This window comes from Hibiscus syriacus, unplaced genomic scaffold, assembly GCF_006381635.1.
Source record: "Hibiscus syriacus cultivar Baekdansim isolate YM2019G1 unplaced genomic scaffold, ASM638163v2 tig00110429_pilon, whole genome shotgun sequence".
In the NCBI taxonomy this organism is placed as follows: Eukaryota; Viridiplantae; Streptophyta; class Magnoliopsida; order Malvales; family Malvaceae; genus Hibiscus; species Hibiscus syriacus.
In genome coordinates this window covers 12,837,132-12,854,645 of record NW_024062733.1, presented here as the reverse complement: position 1 = coordinate 12,854,645, position 17,514 = coordinate 12,837,132, and the positions used below count along the sequence as shown (strand labels likewise).

Sequence of the window (17,514 nt, the reverse complement as noted above, 5' to 3'; positions counted from 1 at the left end):
ATTATTTTGGTCACTAAAATTAAAAAAATATTTATTAAACTTTTGAATTACTCTTATTTTGATCCCTCCATCATTAAATACATAACAATATTGTAACTAAACATTTTTCTTTTAACAATGAGTTCATTACATTACATCATATGTCCTCAAACTATGATCCTCATTTCAAATAGGTCATTAAACTTTTAAATATTTTAATTTCATGCTCAAGCTATGACTCTTATTCTAAATTGGTCCTTAAACTTTTGAACATTCTAATTTCATCTTCAAACTATGAATCTCATTCTAAATTGGTCCCAAAACTTTTTGATCTTTAAGGATGAAATTAGAACGTTTAAAAGGTTAGGGATCCATTTGAAATGAAGGTCATAGATTGGGAGCGTATGATGTAATTAGCTCTTTAAAAATTATGAAATAACCTTAATTTTGATTTATTTTTATGGAAAAACTCTTGGTTTTGAATTATTATTGATTTTTATTGATAAAATGTATTCTTCTAAATCCCAACGATAGGGAGGAGGAGAAGAGGAAATGAACTATATATTTTGGTTTTGAATATTATATATTAGAATGGTTTAGAGTTTTATAAGTTTTGAGTTTAAGGCTGATTTTTATGGGTCTTAAAGTGATTTAGGTAAAATTTAAAAGGATAAAGTGGTACGAGACGATGTGATGAGTTCATCGATATATTGAGTAGTCGAAGAAGCTGTCAAAAAATGCTAATTGCAACATCAATATGACACAAGGATAAAACTGTAAAACTTTAATCTTTGAATGAAGAATGTAAAATCAAAAATTAATAAATAAATAAATATCAAAATATCGTGGATGATACATGAATTACATGAATGACCATCCAACTCAGTTGGTAGAGCACAAGGTTCTTAACCTTGAGGTTGTAGGATCGAGTCTCATGGAAGGCATTTCATAATTTAGAGGTCTCCTACGGAAGCTGCTTTCAACCTAGTGTTGGGAGCAGCCTACTATCTTACCTCCCCCTACCCCATTACATATGGGAACAAGGAACAACCATTTATACATGAATTTACATGTCAATAAAAAATTGTCTACAACAGTACATGTGATTATCATGTCGAACTTTAATTTATAATTTAACACATGAGTGATCAATATGTAAATCAAAACTTAGACGAGTAAAATCAAAAGAAATTAAACAAATAAAAAGTTGTTATGGGCACCAATGTACATCGTAGGTCCCCAAAAACTAGACTCAAACACTTTGATTTCAAAATATTATTATTTGATTTGAGAAATATAAAAAAAACGTAACACATCAACTTTAAAATGATCAAGAGGTGAAACATTAAGTATTTATTTTAATAAAAAAAACTTTAAACCCCTAAAATAAAAATGATCTATAGTACAAGTATTTATTTTACAATAAAAACCTTCTAGAACATAAAAATTAAATCACTTATCTCACTTTTTGTGTGTGGATAATTCAATTTTATTACCCAACAAATCAAGAACTGCTACAAAAAATAACCGATCACAAAAATCATATGTACACCATACTTACAAGACAAAAGATCGGTTAATCAATACCCCAAGAATTACATAGGAAAGTATTGATACTATCAGACATTTTAATATTTACCCCCCAGTTTGATAGAAACAAAATCATTGAAGCAAGCAAAAAGGTCTTCAGCAGTCCTTGTACATCATCGAAAAATTCTTCTATTACGTTCCTCCCATAGTACATAGATTTTGGCACACCAAGCAATCTTTAAAATAGTTGAGATAAGAGATTTACCTTTCCAGGTATTGCTTGCCCATGTGATCATGTCTTCCCAGGTTGAGATTGGTTTCTTTAACCCATTATGAAGCAATATTGAATCCCATAAATGAGCAACCATTGGACATTCAAAGAATAGGTGAGATCGAGTTTCCATCATTCCGTTGCAAAGCACACAATTCCCCAAGGTGGTAATCCCCATTCGCAAAAGTCGATCCCGGGTAAGAAGTCGATCAAGAATAGCCATCCATGCTATAATATTGTGTTTCTGAATATGATAAGGGTACCAAATCAAAGATTGCCATTTTACTTTGTCTCCATTCATTCTAATTTCCAGCCAAATATGTTTGATGGTGGGAGTGCGATTAAACAAATTAAGTCCTAACCTCACTATCTTTTCGATTTAATTATTTTTAGTTTATATAAATTTTTAAAACTAAACAAATTAAACCTTAATCTCCCCTGACTTGTTTTGAAGTTAAGCACTATGATACCACAGTTCCATCCTAAAATTGTCACTGCATTCAAAACACAAACCCTAAAATTAATTGACGGACCCTCCCACTCATTTGAAGATGTTGGCACCAAGTTAATTTGCTAACAATGGAATGTTAATTGTTTTTACCAATAGATTGGTTCGGAGTGGAATAAATTCTGTTAATCTTGCTTTACGTTATGTTTGGGATAAAGGTGTGGTTAGGCCACGAGAACACAGATAAAAACTTTTGAAAATGTGCTCAATTAATTAATTAATATATTAAGAACGAGAGATTCGTGTTAAGCTGTTTTACAATACGAAATATTTGAGCCAAATGCATTTGATTAATCTCACTTTTTATATCAACATATTAATTAATTAGATAAAAACAAAGGATTAAAACTATATAAAAAGGATGCAGATAAAGGGTTGTTCTTTTCCCTATGACCCGGTTCCGTACATTGGCTTCGGCTGTTGATCTGCCTTTTCCCCATCGTCCGTCGTCGGTCATTTTGACCATTAAATCTCTTTACCAACAAAATTTAATCTTTGATTTAATAAAAAATAAATTACGACATCCTAGTATCCTACTTTGTCGGGGGGAAATCAACAGCTTTTTGTTTTAATTTCAATGGCGAACTTTATCGTACTTACCAATTTATAGAGCGTAATCATATAATTCATAGCATTCGCCACTGGACCACATTAGGTATTCGTATTTTTATCCATATGTTTTACTTGTAATGAGTTTTGGGTTTTACACCATTGTTTTTTATTTTTATTTTTATTTTATTGTGCTATTTCTTCAAGGTGAGCACGGACCAGGGATAATTATGTTCCTAATCTTCACTTTCTGTCGCTGTTTAAGTTTTACAGACAAGCCTCTTTCTTTGGTTCTGGTTCTTTTGATTACATTAATTAAACAGAGGTGGTAGTAATTAGTCATGGGGAATCGATATTAGGATCCGATTCAGGTTGTGTGGTTATGAATTCAACACATCTCTCTCTCTCTCGTAGTTAAAAGTTTCATAATTAATAAAAATTTAATTTCGTTAATATTACTTATTATTTTTATAATATAAATAAGTGTAAAATTGAATCTGTTTACACATGAAATTTTCTCTAATTCATATTCTCTAAATATTTCTACTATATATATATATAAAAGTAGACTAGGTTTGCTTTTACATTGATTAACTTTGCGAAATTCCTAATAAATATATTATTATTATTAGTTAATAAACATTCTCCACACATAGCCAATAATATGTTTTCCCCCCAATAAAGTGCATTATAATTTACCCTCCCTTTACCATTCAATCTTCCCACCGTTGTTTGCCACCACCATTGCTTCTTTTGATTTGCTCTAGGAGTCTTAAATGATAATTCGAGTGATTAATTTATAATATTTTAAACTCAAGTGGCTACAAAAAGAATATCCTATAATCAAAAGATTATCTGCATAATTTACCCTCGTTTTCAAAATTGTAGGTGGTGTAAACAATTAAATAAACATTCAGAACGAGAAAAAAAAAAGGAAAATCCTTTAGCTCAGCTCAGCCTTTAGCTTGAGAGTTGAGCCTCACAGCATCTGTACTTTTTGTTTTCTTTCGATTTTTTTGGTTTAAAAATACACACTGTCCAACACCACTATCAGTTCCTCTCTAATTGCAGCAACTCCAATCGTCCAGTTCATGTATTTTCGAAAATTAAAACAAATTAGCTACATAATCATTATTCTTCCCCAAAATCCCAGAAATTCATGTTATTTATTCTTCGTTATACAAATACCTGTTCACTTCTCTTGTCCCGTTAATCATCAATCTTCCCAACCTTTTGTTTTTTCTCCTCAGTTCATCTTCTTTTCGGCTTTGAAAGTTGAAAGACTCTCACTTTTCGATGGATGGAATGTACGGTTTCAACTCCACCACGGGAGATTACGCTGACAAGGCGTTGATGTCACCGGAAAACCTGATCCTTCCATCGGATTACGATGCTTGGCTTTGCTCTTCGGGTCAGATTCCGATGTTTGGATCCGACGAGTTATTCACCGCCGCCTCCGCCATATCGGAAGCCGCTTCCATCACGCCTGAAGTTCGACGAGAGGAGGACATCTCATGCGTCATCAAAGCCAAAATCGTTTCCCACACTTCTTACCCTCGTTTGCTTCAAGCTTATATTGATTGCCAGAAGGTGAAAAAAAACAAAAAAAACACACAGTGAATTCAAAGCCGTTTATCTTTTCTATTTATGGTGCAAACAAAACCAGTGAAATGATGTGGCTTTTACAGAAGTTTTTAAAGACTGTTCATTTGCCCCCCTCCCCAACACACACTTATATAATTGTGTAGATGATATGTGCAGGAACACTTAAACATAAGATTTTTCCTTTAAAAAAATAAAAATAAAGGAGAAAGCTTTCGCTACAGTTGCTTTTGTTAGTTAATTGAATTTCAATTTCCGCCTTAAATGAGGGTTTACTTTGGCTTTCTCAAAGGTTGATGCCGAAAGTTTTACCATATACTTCGTGCCCTTTCGTTCCCAAGATCCAACTTTTTTTTCCTCCACTAATTCCCATGATTTTATGGGAAACATCTGACGGAATTCATGTGATACACATCAAGTGTTAGTTGAAATTTTCCTGACTAGTTGTTTATGTTTTTGTACTCTAGGTCGGAGCACCACCGGAGATAGCGAGTATATTAGATGAAATTCTGAGAGAGAACGATGTTAACAGGCGGGAAATCGTGCCAACCTGCTTGGGAGCCGATCCTGAGCTCGACGAGTTCATGGTCTCATCTTTCTTTTTCCACCACTTCCTTTGCTTTTTCTATTTTCATTATATACATGTAAATGTTTTGATGGTTGTCTTTCCTTTCTCCGTGTGTGTTTGATCAGGAAACTTACTGCGATATGTTAGTGAAATTCAAATCTGATCTCTCAAGGCCATTTGATGAAGCAACTACGTTTCTAAACAAGATTGAAATGCAGCTTCGAAATCTCTGCACCGGTGCTTCCGTTAGAGCTCCTTCTGGTAACTCCACCTCTCTCTCTCTTTCTATCTCTCTATCTTCCAAAAGTCTGAAACACATGAATTCCTTTATATTCTTTGTTTAATTTTTGGGTTCTTGGTTTCTGCGCTTTTCCAAAATCTGGCAGTATTTGCTCCACTGAATTTTTAACCCCAAAGCACCTAAACAAGCTAAAAAAATCAATCTGTATAAATTTTCCAACGAGATCATCTCTGAGACTAGCAGGCGAAACTCGAGAGTGTGTAGGTTTCCGGTGCATATGATAACAAGAGGCATGGAAACCCCACAAGAGAGCGACAACCATTCCTTTCCTAGTCATAAATCATAGATATCAGCCATCCTTTTCTGCAAAAGAACCCACTAATGGAGGTCACAACAGATTTTTCAAAAGAATAATTCCAAAGTTTCGAGTATGTCAGTAATAATACTAACCACTAACAAACAACGGAAAACCCTAGAGATGAAATAGACCCGTGTCTCTTGCCCTTGGTTTACTCTCCACCATTCCTTTCTTAAACCTTACCCTTCTTGTGTTTATAATCTGAACTTTTTTTCTTTTCTTTTCCAACAATGTTGTGGTGGCGATGACTTCATGTTTTTCTTCCATTTTGATATGTTTTGTCCAAAACGAATGATAACATGGATGATCCGGGCGCTTGCATTTGCTTGCTGATAGTCTTTTTGTTGTCATTTCTTTTCTTGTTTCTTCTTTTTTCCGTGTTATAGAGAAATGAAGCCTGAAATGTAAAACACCTTTTGTGTTTTTGAGAGATTCTGAAATGACGTTTCGGGGATTCAGTGTTGCCATGCGCAATAGTTGCTTGGCTTATTGGTCCGAACAAAATGATGTCTTATCAACAGTTTTTTTTTGCAATGCCATAGATGATGGAAATACCTACGTATAGAGTACAAAAGCCCTTTGCTTTGAGTTGATTGAACGTTTGGACTAAATGGTTTCTTTTCTTTTCTCTCCTGGTATATTGTCCGGATTAACCTTGTTTTTTCTGGTTCTCAAAGTAATCTGTTTTGGTCTGATTTAATATACGAGGATTTGGTCCAATGAGATTCTCTCCATTTACCTACTAATTATACAATTACATGTTCCTTTTGGTTGATAATTTGAGACCACGAGATTCACCAATAATGATCTAACCTTCTTGAAATTTGATCATAACAATCTAGTTAACCAAAAGTTCATATTTTCTTTAGTTTATTGACCAAATAAAAAAAGCTAATCTGTCTAAGCACACGAATTGATTATGAGGATCACTTAGTTGATGTATTCTATTATTTTTTGAAATCGTATACCTTACCATGGTCCTGGTGCTTGCTGTACCTTGACTGTTATCAATACAATCCTTTTAATTATAAGGTTACATGCAAGTCAATCAAATCCATAATGCTTGGAATTAAAAAGCTATGAGATCCTTACATGTATATAACTTTTTTTATTTGGATGTGTTGACTGTTGAGATTTCTATTTTCTGGTTAGTTTGTGTTCAATATAAAATTAACTGCGGAAGGGGCATCGGTGTTTCTTGGACTCATGATAGAGTGTGAATAAGAATATTTCATGTTTATTGACAAATTATAACATTTACTTTTAGGATTCTAATGTCATACCGTGTGGTCAGTCAAGCTGTCGAGAGTTGTTTTAGTAGTTGGTGTAATATAGACGAGCATTAATGTATAGGGTTCTATGATATTGTTAATCATGAATTTTTGTTAGGTTTGATTATAGATGTTTGAGTTTTGGGAAATAAACTAATTATTTTTTGGTTAAAAAGTTTATATTTATACCTGAATTTAAGAAGGATAAAGAAGAAAAATACTGATGAAAGCAACAAAGATCAAGTTAAAATTTTGTACACTGCATCAAGCAAGAAAGAGGTCTTTGATGTAGCAATGTTTTAGTAGTTTAACAATAGTAATCCGATAGCATATGCTTCATCTTATTACGTAGCTTTCAAAGTTATGAGGGTCATTGCATGTGCCTTTGATTATCATATTCGTATTGCACACGTATGGTTGAGTAATAGCATTGAATAAAGCTTATAATTCATATTCCGTGTATTATATTGCATGTCCACTTCTTTAAAAATAAGGTGTTTTGCCTTAGTTTAGTGGAATGATAATGGTTTTCATGATGTCCAGTCTGGTCTTTTGAATTAGTATCAAGTTCCAATATGCATATGGATAGTGGAAAGTGTAGAACTCGAGGAATTGTCTACTTTGAGACTGGCTGGAATGTTGCTAAAGTAACATATATTTATTCGGCATCTATATCTTCTCGAAAGTTGTTTTGGATAGCCGAGTTCTGAAAATATGTAAATTTAATATAGTTCATTTTTTATGCTTGAAAATTGTCGGTCAACCATTGATTTGCATAAGATTTTTCTGAGATCATGTGAGTGTAGATCATACTGACTTTACAAAAAGGACTAGAGCTGAGGTTATGACTTGCAACCATCTTTTGTTTCTTCCAAATCTATTATTTTACTGTATTTTGGGGTTGCTTTTTTGTCATTATGGCTGGAAACTGGATATGCTTGAACAAAAATTTAGTTATTGATATTGCTTTAATAAATGCTTTATTTATTGAGTTGGGCTTAGAAATCTTAGGAATCCATCGTGAAAAAAGCTGTCGATGTTTTCATTTGCATGGGGGGCGAGTGGTGGCTTGTGCAATCGGTGTGTGTGTAGCAGCCTTGGATATTATATACATACTTTGGAAGAGGGATGACATTGTCTACTAAATTATATATTTGTTAAAGAATTGAAGTTTAAAAGGTTTTTAAATCGCTGCATTCTCAGGTTGTGGATTGTTGACAACTATAATTGTGTCAACGTACAATTTACCTTTTTGATGATGCTATCATCCTCTTTAATCACTTCATTTACTTTTTTCTCTACTTTGGCTTTGTGGTTTGGGCTTGCTACTTCGCCAGAACTGTATTAACTTACCCATTCTTTGGTCGAACAAGAAAAAAAATTATAAAGAACTAAGATTCGTTACACATGTATCCATTGTAGTGTTGTCTTGAATAGGGATTGATTTGAGGGTTTTATTCTAATAAATCCACATGCTTTGTTTGTGTCTACATGAATATCTGCCATTGCTGCTGCCTTGCTGTAGGATATGCTATCTGCCTAAGTCAAATTATATGTTTGTAACATTTTCGATATTCATTTACAACTTTTATCCAAATTAAAAGAATGATCTTCCAAATGATCACACACGCATATTCCTGCAATAAACTGAAATATGGTAGATTTAGCATTTGTTGTTCCTTTTTCTTGTGAAATTCTTGCTCTACATCTTGTGAAGTGCTTGTGGTTCAAACTTTAGACATCATTCTGAATAGACAAATGCATAAATTTTTTAGCATTCTGCTTTAAAGATTTTAATACTTTGAAAATAATAGCAAATAACTTAAAAAAAATGTTGGTTTGAACCAATCCAAATAGATTGATACTCTTCTAAAAAAAACTGGTAAAATGTCCATTTATGTATTTGTGTTCATAATTTTTCTAATATACCTACCTAAGAAAATAAGGGATTGGAAGGAAGACTACAATGAAAAAGCTTTCTTTCTATTAAGTGAATCAAGCTAATATCTTTTTTGCAATATAATCCTTTTGAAGTGTTTATGTTAGAATTTCAGCCATTACAGTGTTTATTCAATATCTTTATAAACTAGGTTTATTCTTCAGACTTGGTTTTCAACATGCTGTTATAGTTCATCAGTGTCGCTCTATGTTGAAATATGGTATATGATATATGATAATATTTCCGTTTCTATCGTATTGTTTCCAGTTAATTTCACTCCATGAATGCAATGCTATATGATAATATGTTTCCAGTTTCATCATATTCAATATCTTTGATCTTGTTTATATTCCCTGATTAAATCAAGTGACTCATGCACACAAATGCAAGTTGATTCATCTGAAAGAGTGATGAAAGTAGATGGACACCATAATGGAGCTTCTTTCCATGGTTATACAAATATATGTTTTATTTATTATAGGAATAGTAAGTTGAGATTAGCAAAGCACATGGTTGATAGTTACAAGAAATATTATTGTCTGTGGTTCAAATGTTGAATGTCCAATGGCTATTAGATCCTGAAGGTATAGTTGTCTGTGCTTCGTCGGGGGAATCCTGAAAGTACATAATGGTTAGTTCATCTGCATCTGATATAAGGGGTCCAATCGAAATCAGATTTACTTTGAAAAAAGAAAAACAATTTGGTTATGGGAAAAAGCCATGGATTTGATTCTAGTGGTCGGAGTTTTCACATGGACCCCCGTAGATTTCGCTGAGAAACCATCAGACTTTTTGAAAAAAGATGATTCATTCAATTGTTTGAATGCTCTCTTATCTCAATGCTGGCTCTGGTTTGGTGCTTGTCATATCCAATGACCATTGTGTTTCCATGGTGGGTCTCTCTCTCTTTGCATTCATTAACGTGCAACGCACGTGTCTGCATGATGTTGTGAGGCCCCATTTTTTCCCCTTCTTTCGTTAGACATTTTCCTCTTACCCCACACCTCTTCCATGCTTCTTCTCTCACATCTTGTGGTACTGCTCTCCATTTTAACACCTTAACAATCTATCAAATGAGAATATACCCAATCATTACTCTCAAAAGGGTGTTTAAAATGTATCCTTTTTTAAAAAATGGTGAAAAAAAAATGAGGCCTTCAACAATGGTGTCTGATATGGGGAGACCTTCAATAATGGGGGGACCGTAGCTTTCGGGGGGGTTTCTTTAACCTTCTGAAAAAAAGGGGGTTTATTTGTTTTCCTTGTTCCCATCTCTTTCTATCTCCTTGACTTTCCTGCAAATGTATTATTTGATATGATGCCGTACTGTCATGTCCAATAGGACTCCTAGTGTCACTGACAATGGACATAACCAGACATCTTTTCTTTGCCCAAATCGTCACGTCTTTGCGCTTTGGGTCACCATGTTTGCTTACTGTGCACTCTCTGTAAATCCTGCAGTTGCTCAGTCTGCGCTTTAAAACTCTTTTAACTATATGATCGTCGCATAACTTTATATAAAATCTATCACATATATTTATGTCAATTTTATTATTTTTTTTATAAGTAAGCCGTATAACTATGAGCCATAACTTAAGCTGGTGCTTGCTTAGCTTCCTTCACTTTCAGCCACATAAATTGCAGAAAATGCACTTTGTTGTAGAAAATAAAATAATTTTTTTGAAAGATTGTGTTCCTTGGCCCATGGAATCATATTCCTCGCTTGGAATGAAAATTTTTATTTGGAATTTGTGTGATAGTGGAGTTTTGGTAGGGGATGCCAAATCTTGTTATGGAAATGTAATCTTTCCATACATACACATATATATGTTTTGGCAATTGGACTGATTAATGTTTATTCTTAAATTTTGATTCTTGAAACAAAAGGTTTGGACTTTTATGTGTGTGTGATTTCTTTTTTATTGGCAGATGAAGGTGGGGTATCATCGGATGAAGATGGTAGTGGTGGGGAAGTAGAAGTACCAGAAGGGCAGTCGAGAAGCGAAGACGGAGGACTGAAAGATAGGCTGCTTCGGAGGTTCGGCAGTCACATTAGCAGCTTGAAGTTGGAGTTCTCGAAGAAGAAGAAGAAAGGGAAGCTGCCGAGGGAAGCACGAAAAATGCTGCTCGAATGGTGGAACGTTCACTACAAATGGCCATATCCAACGGTAATTTCTTCCACGTTCCGTCATGCGATATGAGTACATATGATGTTTCAATTCATAAACCATAGCCGTAACGAATGCCTTATCGAATGGACGCTGTTAGCATGGTTTAGGGTGGTTATGATATAACATTTTGGCCGGTGAAATCATTCAGGAAGCTGATAAGATAGCATTGGCTGAATCTACCGGACTCGACCAGAAGCAAATCAATAACTGGTTTATAAACCAAAGAAAGCGGCACTGGAAGCCGTCAGAGAGCATGCAATATGCGGTGATGGATAACCTGTCGGGACAATTCTTTACCGACGACTGAGGTGAACCGGCGAATGGCATTCACAAGTCAAATGTATATACCAAGATCGGTAATTAGCTTTGTTATGCATATGCCTTGAATGCAAAATGTATCGTGGACTTCACTCAGAATTTCATTCCCCCCCTAAATACTGACTATTTGGATTATCTATCTGTGTTTATCTTCTCTATTAAAAATAATGCTCAAATTTGGGAAATCATCCGTTTTTATTAACTTTTTTATATAAACATAAGCGTCAAAGTGATTATTATATTAAGTAATTTTTTAAAAAATGAATTGTGCAAAATTAAAATGTTCATAAAAAAAACAATAAGGGTAATATTATATTAAGGAGATATTTTTATCTAAAAATAAAATGTTAGAGATCGAAATATCTAATAAAAAATATAAATCAAATTAACCATTTTGATAAATATTACTAATTTTGAACGTTATGCCAAGCATTAAATTAAACAATTGAAATTTTCTATTTAAAAATTATATAAAAATCATCAATTTATTTATGATTAATTTAAGAGATTTGTATGCATACCCGATATCTTTGAGGAAATCAGCGGTCTGGGTAGAGCATTTTGAGTATAAGGTGCAGTTTCAATTGGGGTGTTTAAAGAGTTAAACAGTTTGTGATCCTCAAATTTAACTTAGTCAAAATCAATAAAAACTCGACTCGAGATAACTCAAATTCGAGCTTGACTCAAGACCTTAACAAGTTCGCGAGCAACTCGTTAATTTTTTTATATAATTTTTCAGTAGTTATATTAAAAATATTTCATTAAAAATATAATTTACTAATAGATAATAGAAAATATGATAAATTACTCATCTATTAATTTTCTAATAAACAATAAAAAAATACTAAATTATTAATTATATTTTACTACACAAAAAATCAAACCATATTTATTATTTTAATGTATTTGTGGATTGGTACTTTAGAGTTTAGACTTTGAAATGTTTTATAAGCTCTTTTAATAATTTTTTTGTTAAATTTATTAATTTATGTTTATATTAAGCTCTATATAGTATCAGTAGATTTTACCTATAATTAAGAAAATAAGGTAAAAATTTCGGTGAGCTTAACTAGCATCGAGTTTAACGAGCAATGAGTCGAGCAACAAGTTTTTTTAACGAGCACGAGTCGAGCAAAAATTTAACGAGCTTAACAAGCAACGAGTCGAGTCGAGCAACAAAATTTTTTAACGAGCACGAGTCGAGCACTGTCCAACTCGCGATCGACTCGATCGATAAGCACCCCTAGTTTCGACTACCACGGTTGTTGAATTAAAAATTTTAATTTATTCAATAAAAATTTTAATTTTGAATTTTAAACGTTCAAATTAAAAATTATAAGATATTAAAATTAATTTTAATTAATATTTAAATAAATAAATTATAATAAATTAACTTTATATCATTAAATATTTTATATTGTTCAATTTTAAATTAAAATTATTATATTTTTAAAAATATCATTAATTTTAAATAAATAAATTATAATAAATTATTATATTTTTATATCATATATTGTTCAATATCAAATTTTAATTAATATTTAAATTAATTAATTATAATAAATTAACTTTATGTCATTAATAAATTAAATTTATTTCAATTTTTAGTTTTTCAAATTATATAATATTTTATTAATTTAATATTTTATTTTACACTCATTTAAATAATAATAATAATATAAATTTATTAAATTAATTCTTTAATCTATCAATTATTTAAAAATATTATTATTAATCTATTTCTCAATAAGTGAATTTATTAGAGATAATTCCAAATTCATATAGATTATCAATTAATGTATATTGTCTTTTATATTATAAACAATTTATAATTAGTTAAATGTAATCAAGGAACTGATAGTCACGCTTATCCTAACATGGATTATTTATTAGATATAATTCAATAAAATACAAATTCATATAGATTATCAATTAATATATTGTTTTTATATCATAAACAATCTTATAATGTAATTTATAGTTAGTTGAATGTAATCCATGAACTGATAGGGATAAACGACCAGATCCATGGGATAGCCCTTCCTGTTAAATATAATAGTAATGAAGGGGATAAAGCTTACTGGGGGTTAGCGAAAAATGGTAGGTGTTCTGTAAGTTCCATGGCTAGAGCTATCATGGAAATGGAAATGGAAGGACAACCGAGTATCAACCAGAAGTTGGTTTGGAAGGTGGAAGCGACAGAACGGGTCGGTATTCACATGGTTGTGCATGTTAAATAGGCTCAACGCAAATGAAATGCGCGTGCGAAAGAAAATGTCCCAAGAATCTAAATGCATGTTCTGTCAAGAACCGGTGGAAACTATTGACCATATACTTAGGCGATGCGGAGCGGTTGGGTTAATGAGGGACGCCGATGGAGACTGGATACGGGGTCTCATGCAGACGATATAGGAAGGGTAAACAGTACTGCGGCAGAAATTTGGGGTGTTAGGCAGGGATTAATGGTAGCAAAAGACATAGGAGCAACGAATCTAATTGTGGAAATGGATGCGAAGTGGGTCGTGGAGGCTCTAAACGATCATACATTGGAGGAGGAATCTGTTCATGTTCTTCTAGACGATTGCCGGAAACTACTGAGGGAAGGATGGGTTAGCGAAGTTAGACACATTTTGCGGGAAGGAAACAAGTGCGCTGATAGGTTGGCCAATCTTGCTCTGGACCGAACCGAAGATATGACAATTCTGGAAAATCCCCCTAGGGAGCTTGGTAATCTACTGGAGGCTATCAAGGAACAGATAGTTACGCTTACTTGTTATTTTAAACGACATATTAACTATGATTATTTTAGTTAATATTAGTTACGGTTGAACCCAAAAATTTCAATTCACCCTTACTTTTAGCTGCTGCTTTTCAATCCTTTCTACAATCTTGGTAATTTTAGGGTACCCCAGAGCAAGCTGAATCTCCAGTGGTGGCGCGTGGCCCTGTAGTTGGGCAAACAAATAACCCTCAACAGCCTGCTCAAGCAGCAGCTGTTCCTGCGAGGGACCCATTGCAAATCCATTAGACCTTCCCCCAAGCATGTGTTGGAAGCGTAGATGACTCTCGGTAATTTATAATTTGAACTTTTTATAGATACAAAACAAAATATTTTACAATGACACTACCTCAATGTTACAATACTGCAATACTAGCTGCGGCTAGTTTACAAACTCAACCTCACTATTTTAAGCTTTGCTAAGCTCTCTCTCAATTTTCTCTAATTTTTTTCTCGTTATTCACGCTCACTACTCACTCGTTACTCACTCTTTTCCTCATATCTCACTTGTGTTTTTCATATGGCTTACATACAGATATATAGTTGTAATAATCCGACATTGATTGAAGACTTTAGAAACTTCTCAATTTTGCTTGATGTGTTGTTTCATGTTTGCTGCAAACTTATCCTTTTATGGGACCACCTTAATAACTAAGTAATTCAAGATGCTTCTAGCTTTTGCCATCTTAAATCTTGCCGACATATTGTTGCAACTTCTAGCCACTTTTCTTGACTTTTCTACATAATTCCAAGAGTTTGAATTCCAACACTCCCCCTCAAACTCGACTTTCCATTCCTAGCTTTTCTTTGAGTCGATTGAATATATCTGCTCTCAATGGTTTTGTAAAAATGTCTGCTATTTGATCTTCAGTTTTGCAGTAAATTAGCTCCACATTTTTGTTCTTCACCTGCTCTCGTATAAAATGATACTTTGTATCAATATGCTTGCTTCGGCTATGGGAGACTGGATTCTTTGCAAGGGAAATTGTAGACTTGTTGTCGACATAGATTGTAATTGGTTCTTCTTGTGCCACATTTAGCTCGTTCAAAATATTCTTTAACCACATTGCTTGGCAAGTGCACGCTGCTGCGGCTATGTATTCTGCTTCACATGTTGAAAGAGCTACCGTTTTTTGCTTCTTTGATGACCATGAAAATGCTGCAGAGCCGATATGAAAGAGATATCCAGTTGTGCTTTTTCGATCGTCTAAGTCTCCCCCATAATCACTATCAGAACCAACCAGCTTTGAATTTTCTGATCCCATGTAGAATAAGCCATGACCTGTTGTACCTTTGACATATCTGAGGATTCTTTTTGCTGCAATCCAATGATCTTGTTTTAGATTCTCCATGAATTTGCTTACCAATCCCACAGCGTATGTTATGTCTGGTCGTGTGATAGTCAGATACCTTAGACTTCCAACGATGCTTTTAAACAACGTCGGATTCACTTGCTCTCTTGTTGAATTCACACTTAATTTGACTCCTGGTTCTGCTGGAGTGGCTACCGGCTTGCAATCTTCATTCTAAATTTTCTTAAAATTTCTTCTGTATACTTCTTTTTTGATATAAATATTCCTTCTTGCATTTGCTTCACTTCAACTCCAAGGAAGTATGACATTTCTCCAATATCTGTCATTTCAAATTCTTTAGTCATAGCTTTCTTAAAATCATTGAACATACCTGAATTATTTCCTGTGAAAATCATGTCGTCAACATATAAGCACACGATCATGATATCACCATCTTCATTTTTCTTTGTGTGTAAGGCATGCTCGTATGGACTCTTCATGAACCCATTTCTCTAGAAATATTCATCAATCCTCGTGTTCCATGCTCTTGGGGCTTGCTTCAGACCATATAGAGCTTTCTTCAATCGGTAAACTTTGTTTTCATGTCCCTTTTTAATGTATTCAGGTGGTTGCTCAATATAAACTTCTTCTTCTAGGTAGCCATTTAGAAATGCAAACTTCACATCCATCTGGTAAATTTTCCATCCTTTTTGTGCTGCAACTGCTGTGAGAAGTCTGATGGTCTCGATCCTTGCTACTGGAGCAAATACTTCATCATAGTCTATTCCTTGTCTTTGCTTATAGCCTTTGACAACTAGCCTCGCTTTGTGCTTCTCGACCTTTCCTTCTTTATTGGTCTTTGTCTTGTAAACCCATTTTAATCCAATTGGGTTATGGCCTTCTGGTTGTCTTGTTAGCTCCCATGTATCATTTTTTTCTATTGATGTAATTTCTTCATCCATTGCATTCCTCCATTTGTCATCTTCAATTGTTTCTTCGTATGTTATTGGATCACTGTTCACAAGCAAGCAGAAAAATGAAACATTATTTAGTTCATAATCGTTGTATCTTTCTGGCATTTTTCTCTCTCTTGTGGATCTTCGAAGTTCTGTGGGAGATGCTTCAGGATCTTTATTATGTTGCTGGCATCGCTGCTGTTGCTTGAAGACGATGGTATATTTTGTTGAGGACCTTGATCATTAGCTTGTTCATCTTGATTGATAAGATCATCATCTTTAAAAAATAGTCCTTCAACTTTCTTTTCCTCTTTGCTCCACCTCCAATAGTCTACTTCATCGAACTCGACATCTCTTGAAATTATTATCTTCTTTGTAAGAGGATTATATAATCTGTAAGCTTTGCTCCTTTCATCATAGCCAATGAAAATACATTTTTCTCCTCTGTCATCAAGCTTCTTTCTAGTCTGTTCTGGAACATGGGCATATGCGATGCATTCAAAAATCTTGAGGTGTCCAACTCCTGGTTTCTGTCCACTCCATGCTTTGTTTGGCGTCATATACATCACGCTTTTTGTTGGACATCGGTTCAATAGGTAAACTGCACATCGAACTGCTTCAGCCCAGAAATTTCTCGGTAGTTGTTTGCCTTTTATCATGCTTCTCGTCATGTCCAAGATTGTGCGGTTCTTCCTTTCTGCAACTCCATTTTGTTGTGGCGTGTATCTGGCTGTCAGCTGATGAATGATGCCATGCTCTTTGCAGAATTCTTCAAATAACTTTGATGTATATTCGCCTCCTCTATCTGATCTGAGTATCTTCAAATATTTATCGCTTTGTTTTTCCGTCATTGCTTTGAATTCTTTCAATTTTTCCAGTGCTTCTGACTTTTCTTTCAAGATATAAATCCAACATTTTCTACTAAAATCATCAATGAAAGTTAGGTAGTACCTGTTACCGCCAAGCGATGGTATGTCAAAAGGACCGACTATATCTGTGTGTACTATCTCCAGTGGTCTTCGGGCACACCAGGATCTACCAACTGCAAAGCTTTGTCTATGTTGTTTTCCTTTGATGCAAGCCTCACATAATTGATTTGGAGGGTTGATCTCTGGTAGTCCTTTCACCATGCTTGTTTTTTATAACAATTTCAAACCAGAAAATCCAAGATGTCCATATCTT

At 33.8% G+C, this 17,514-nt stretch overlaps 1 protein-coding gene across 1 annotated transcript; it reads left to right on the top strand.

The window, feature by feature from the left end:
- The first annotated feature begins 3,828 nt into the window (after nucleotides 1–3,828).
- LOC120125093 (homeobox protein knotted-1-like 6) lies at nucleotides 3,829–11,407 on the top strand. The gene is made up of 5 exons (XM_039143581.1): nucleotides 3,829–4,427; nucleotides 4,907–5,026; nucleotides 5,133–5,268; nucleotides 10,746–10,984; nucleotides 11,136–11,407. Exons 1-5 carry the CDS (start codon nucleotides 4,134–4,136, stop codon nucleotides 11,292–11,294), a joined length of 948 nt encoding a protein of 315 aa, XP_038999512.1. The 5' UTR covers nucleotides 3,829–4,133; the 3' UTR covers nucleotides 11,295–11,407.
- The last annotated feature ends 6,107 nt before the right edge of the window (nucleotides 11,408–17,514 follow it).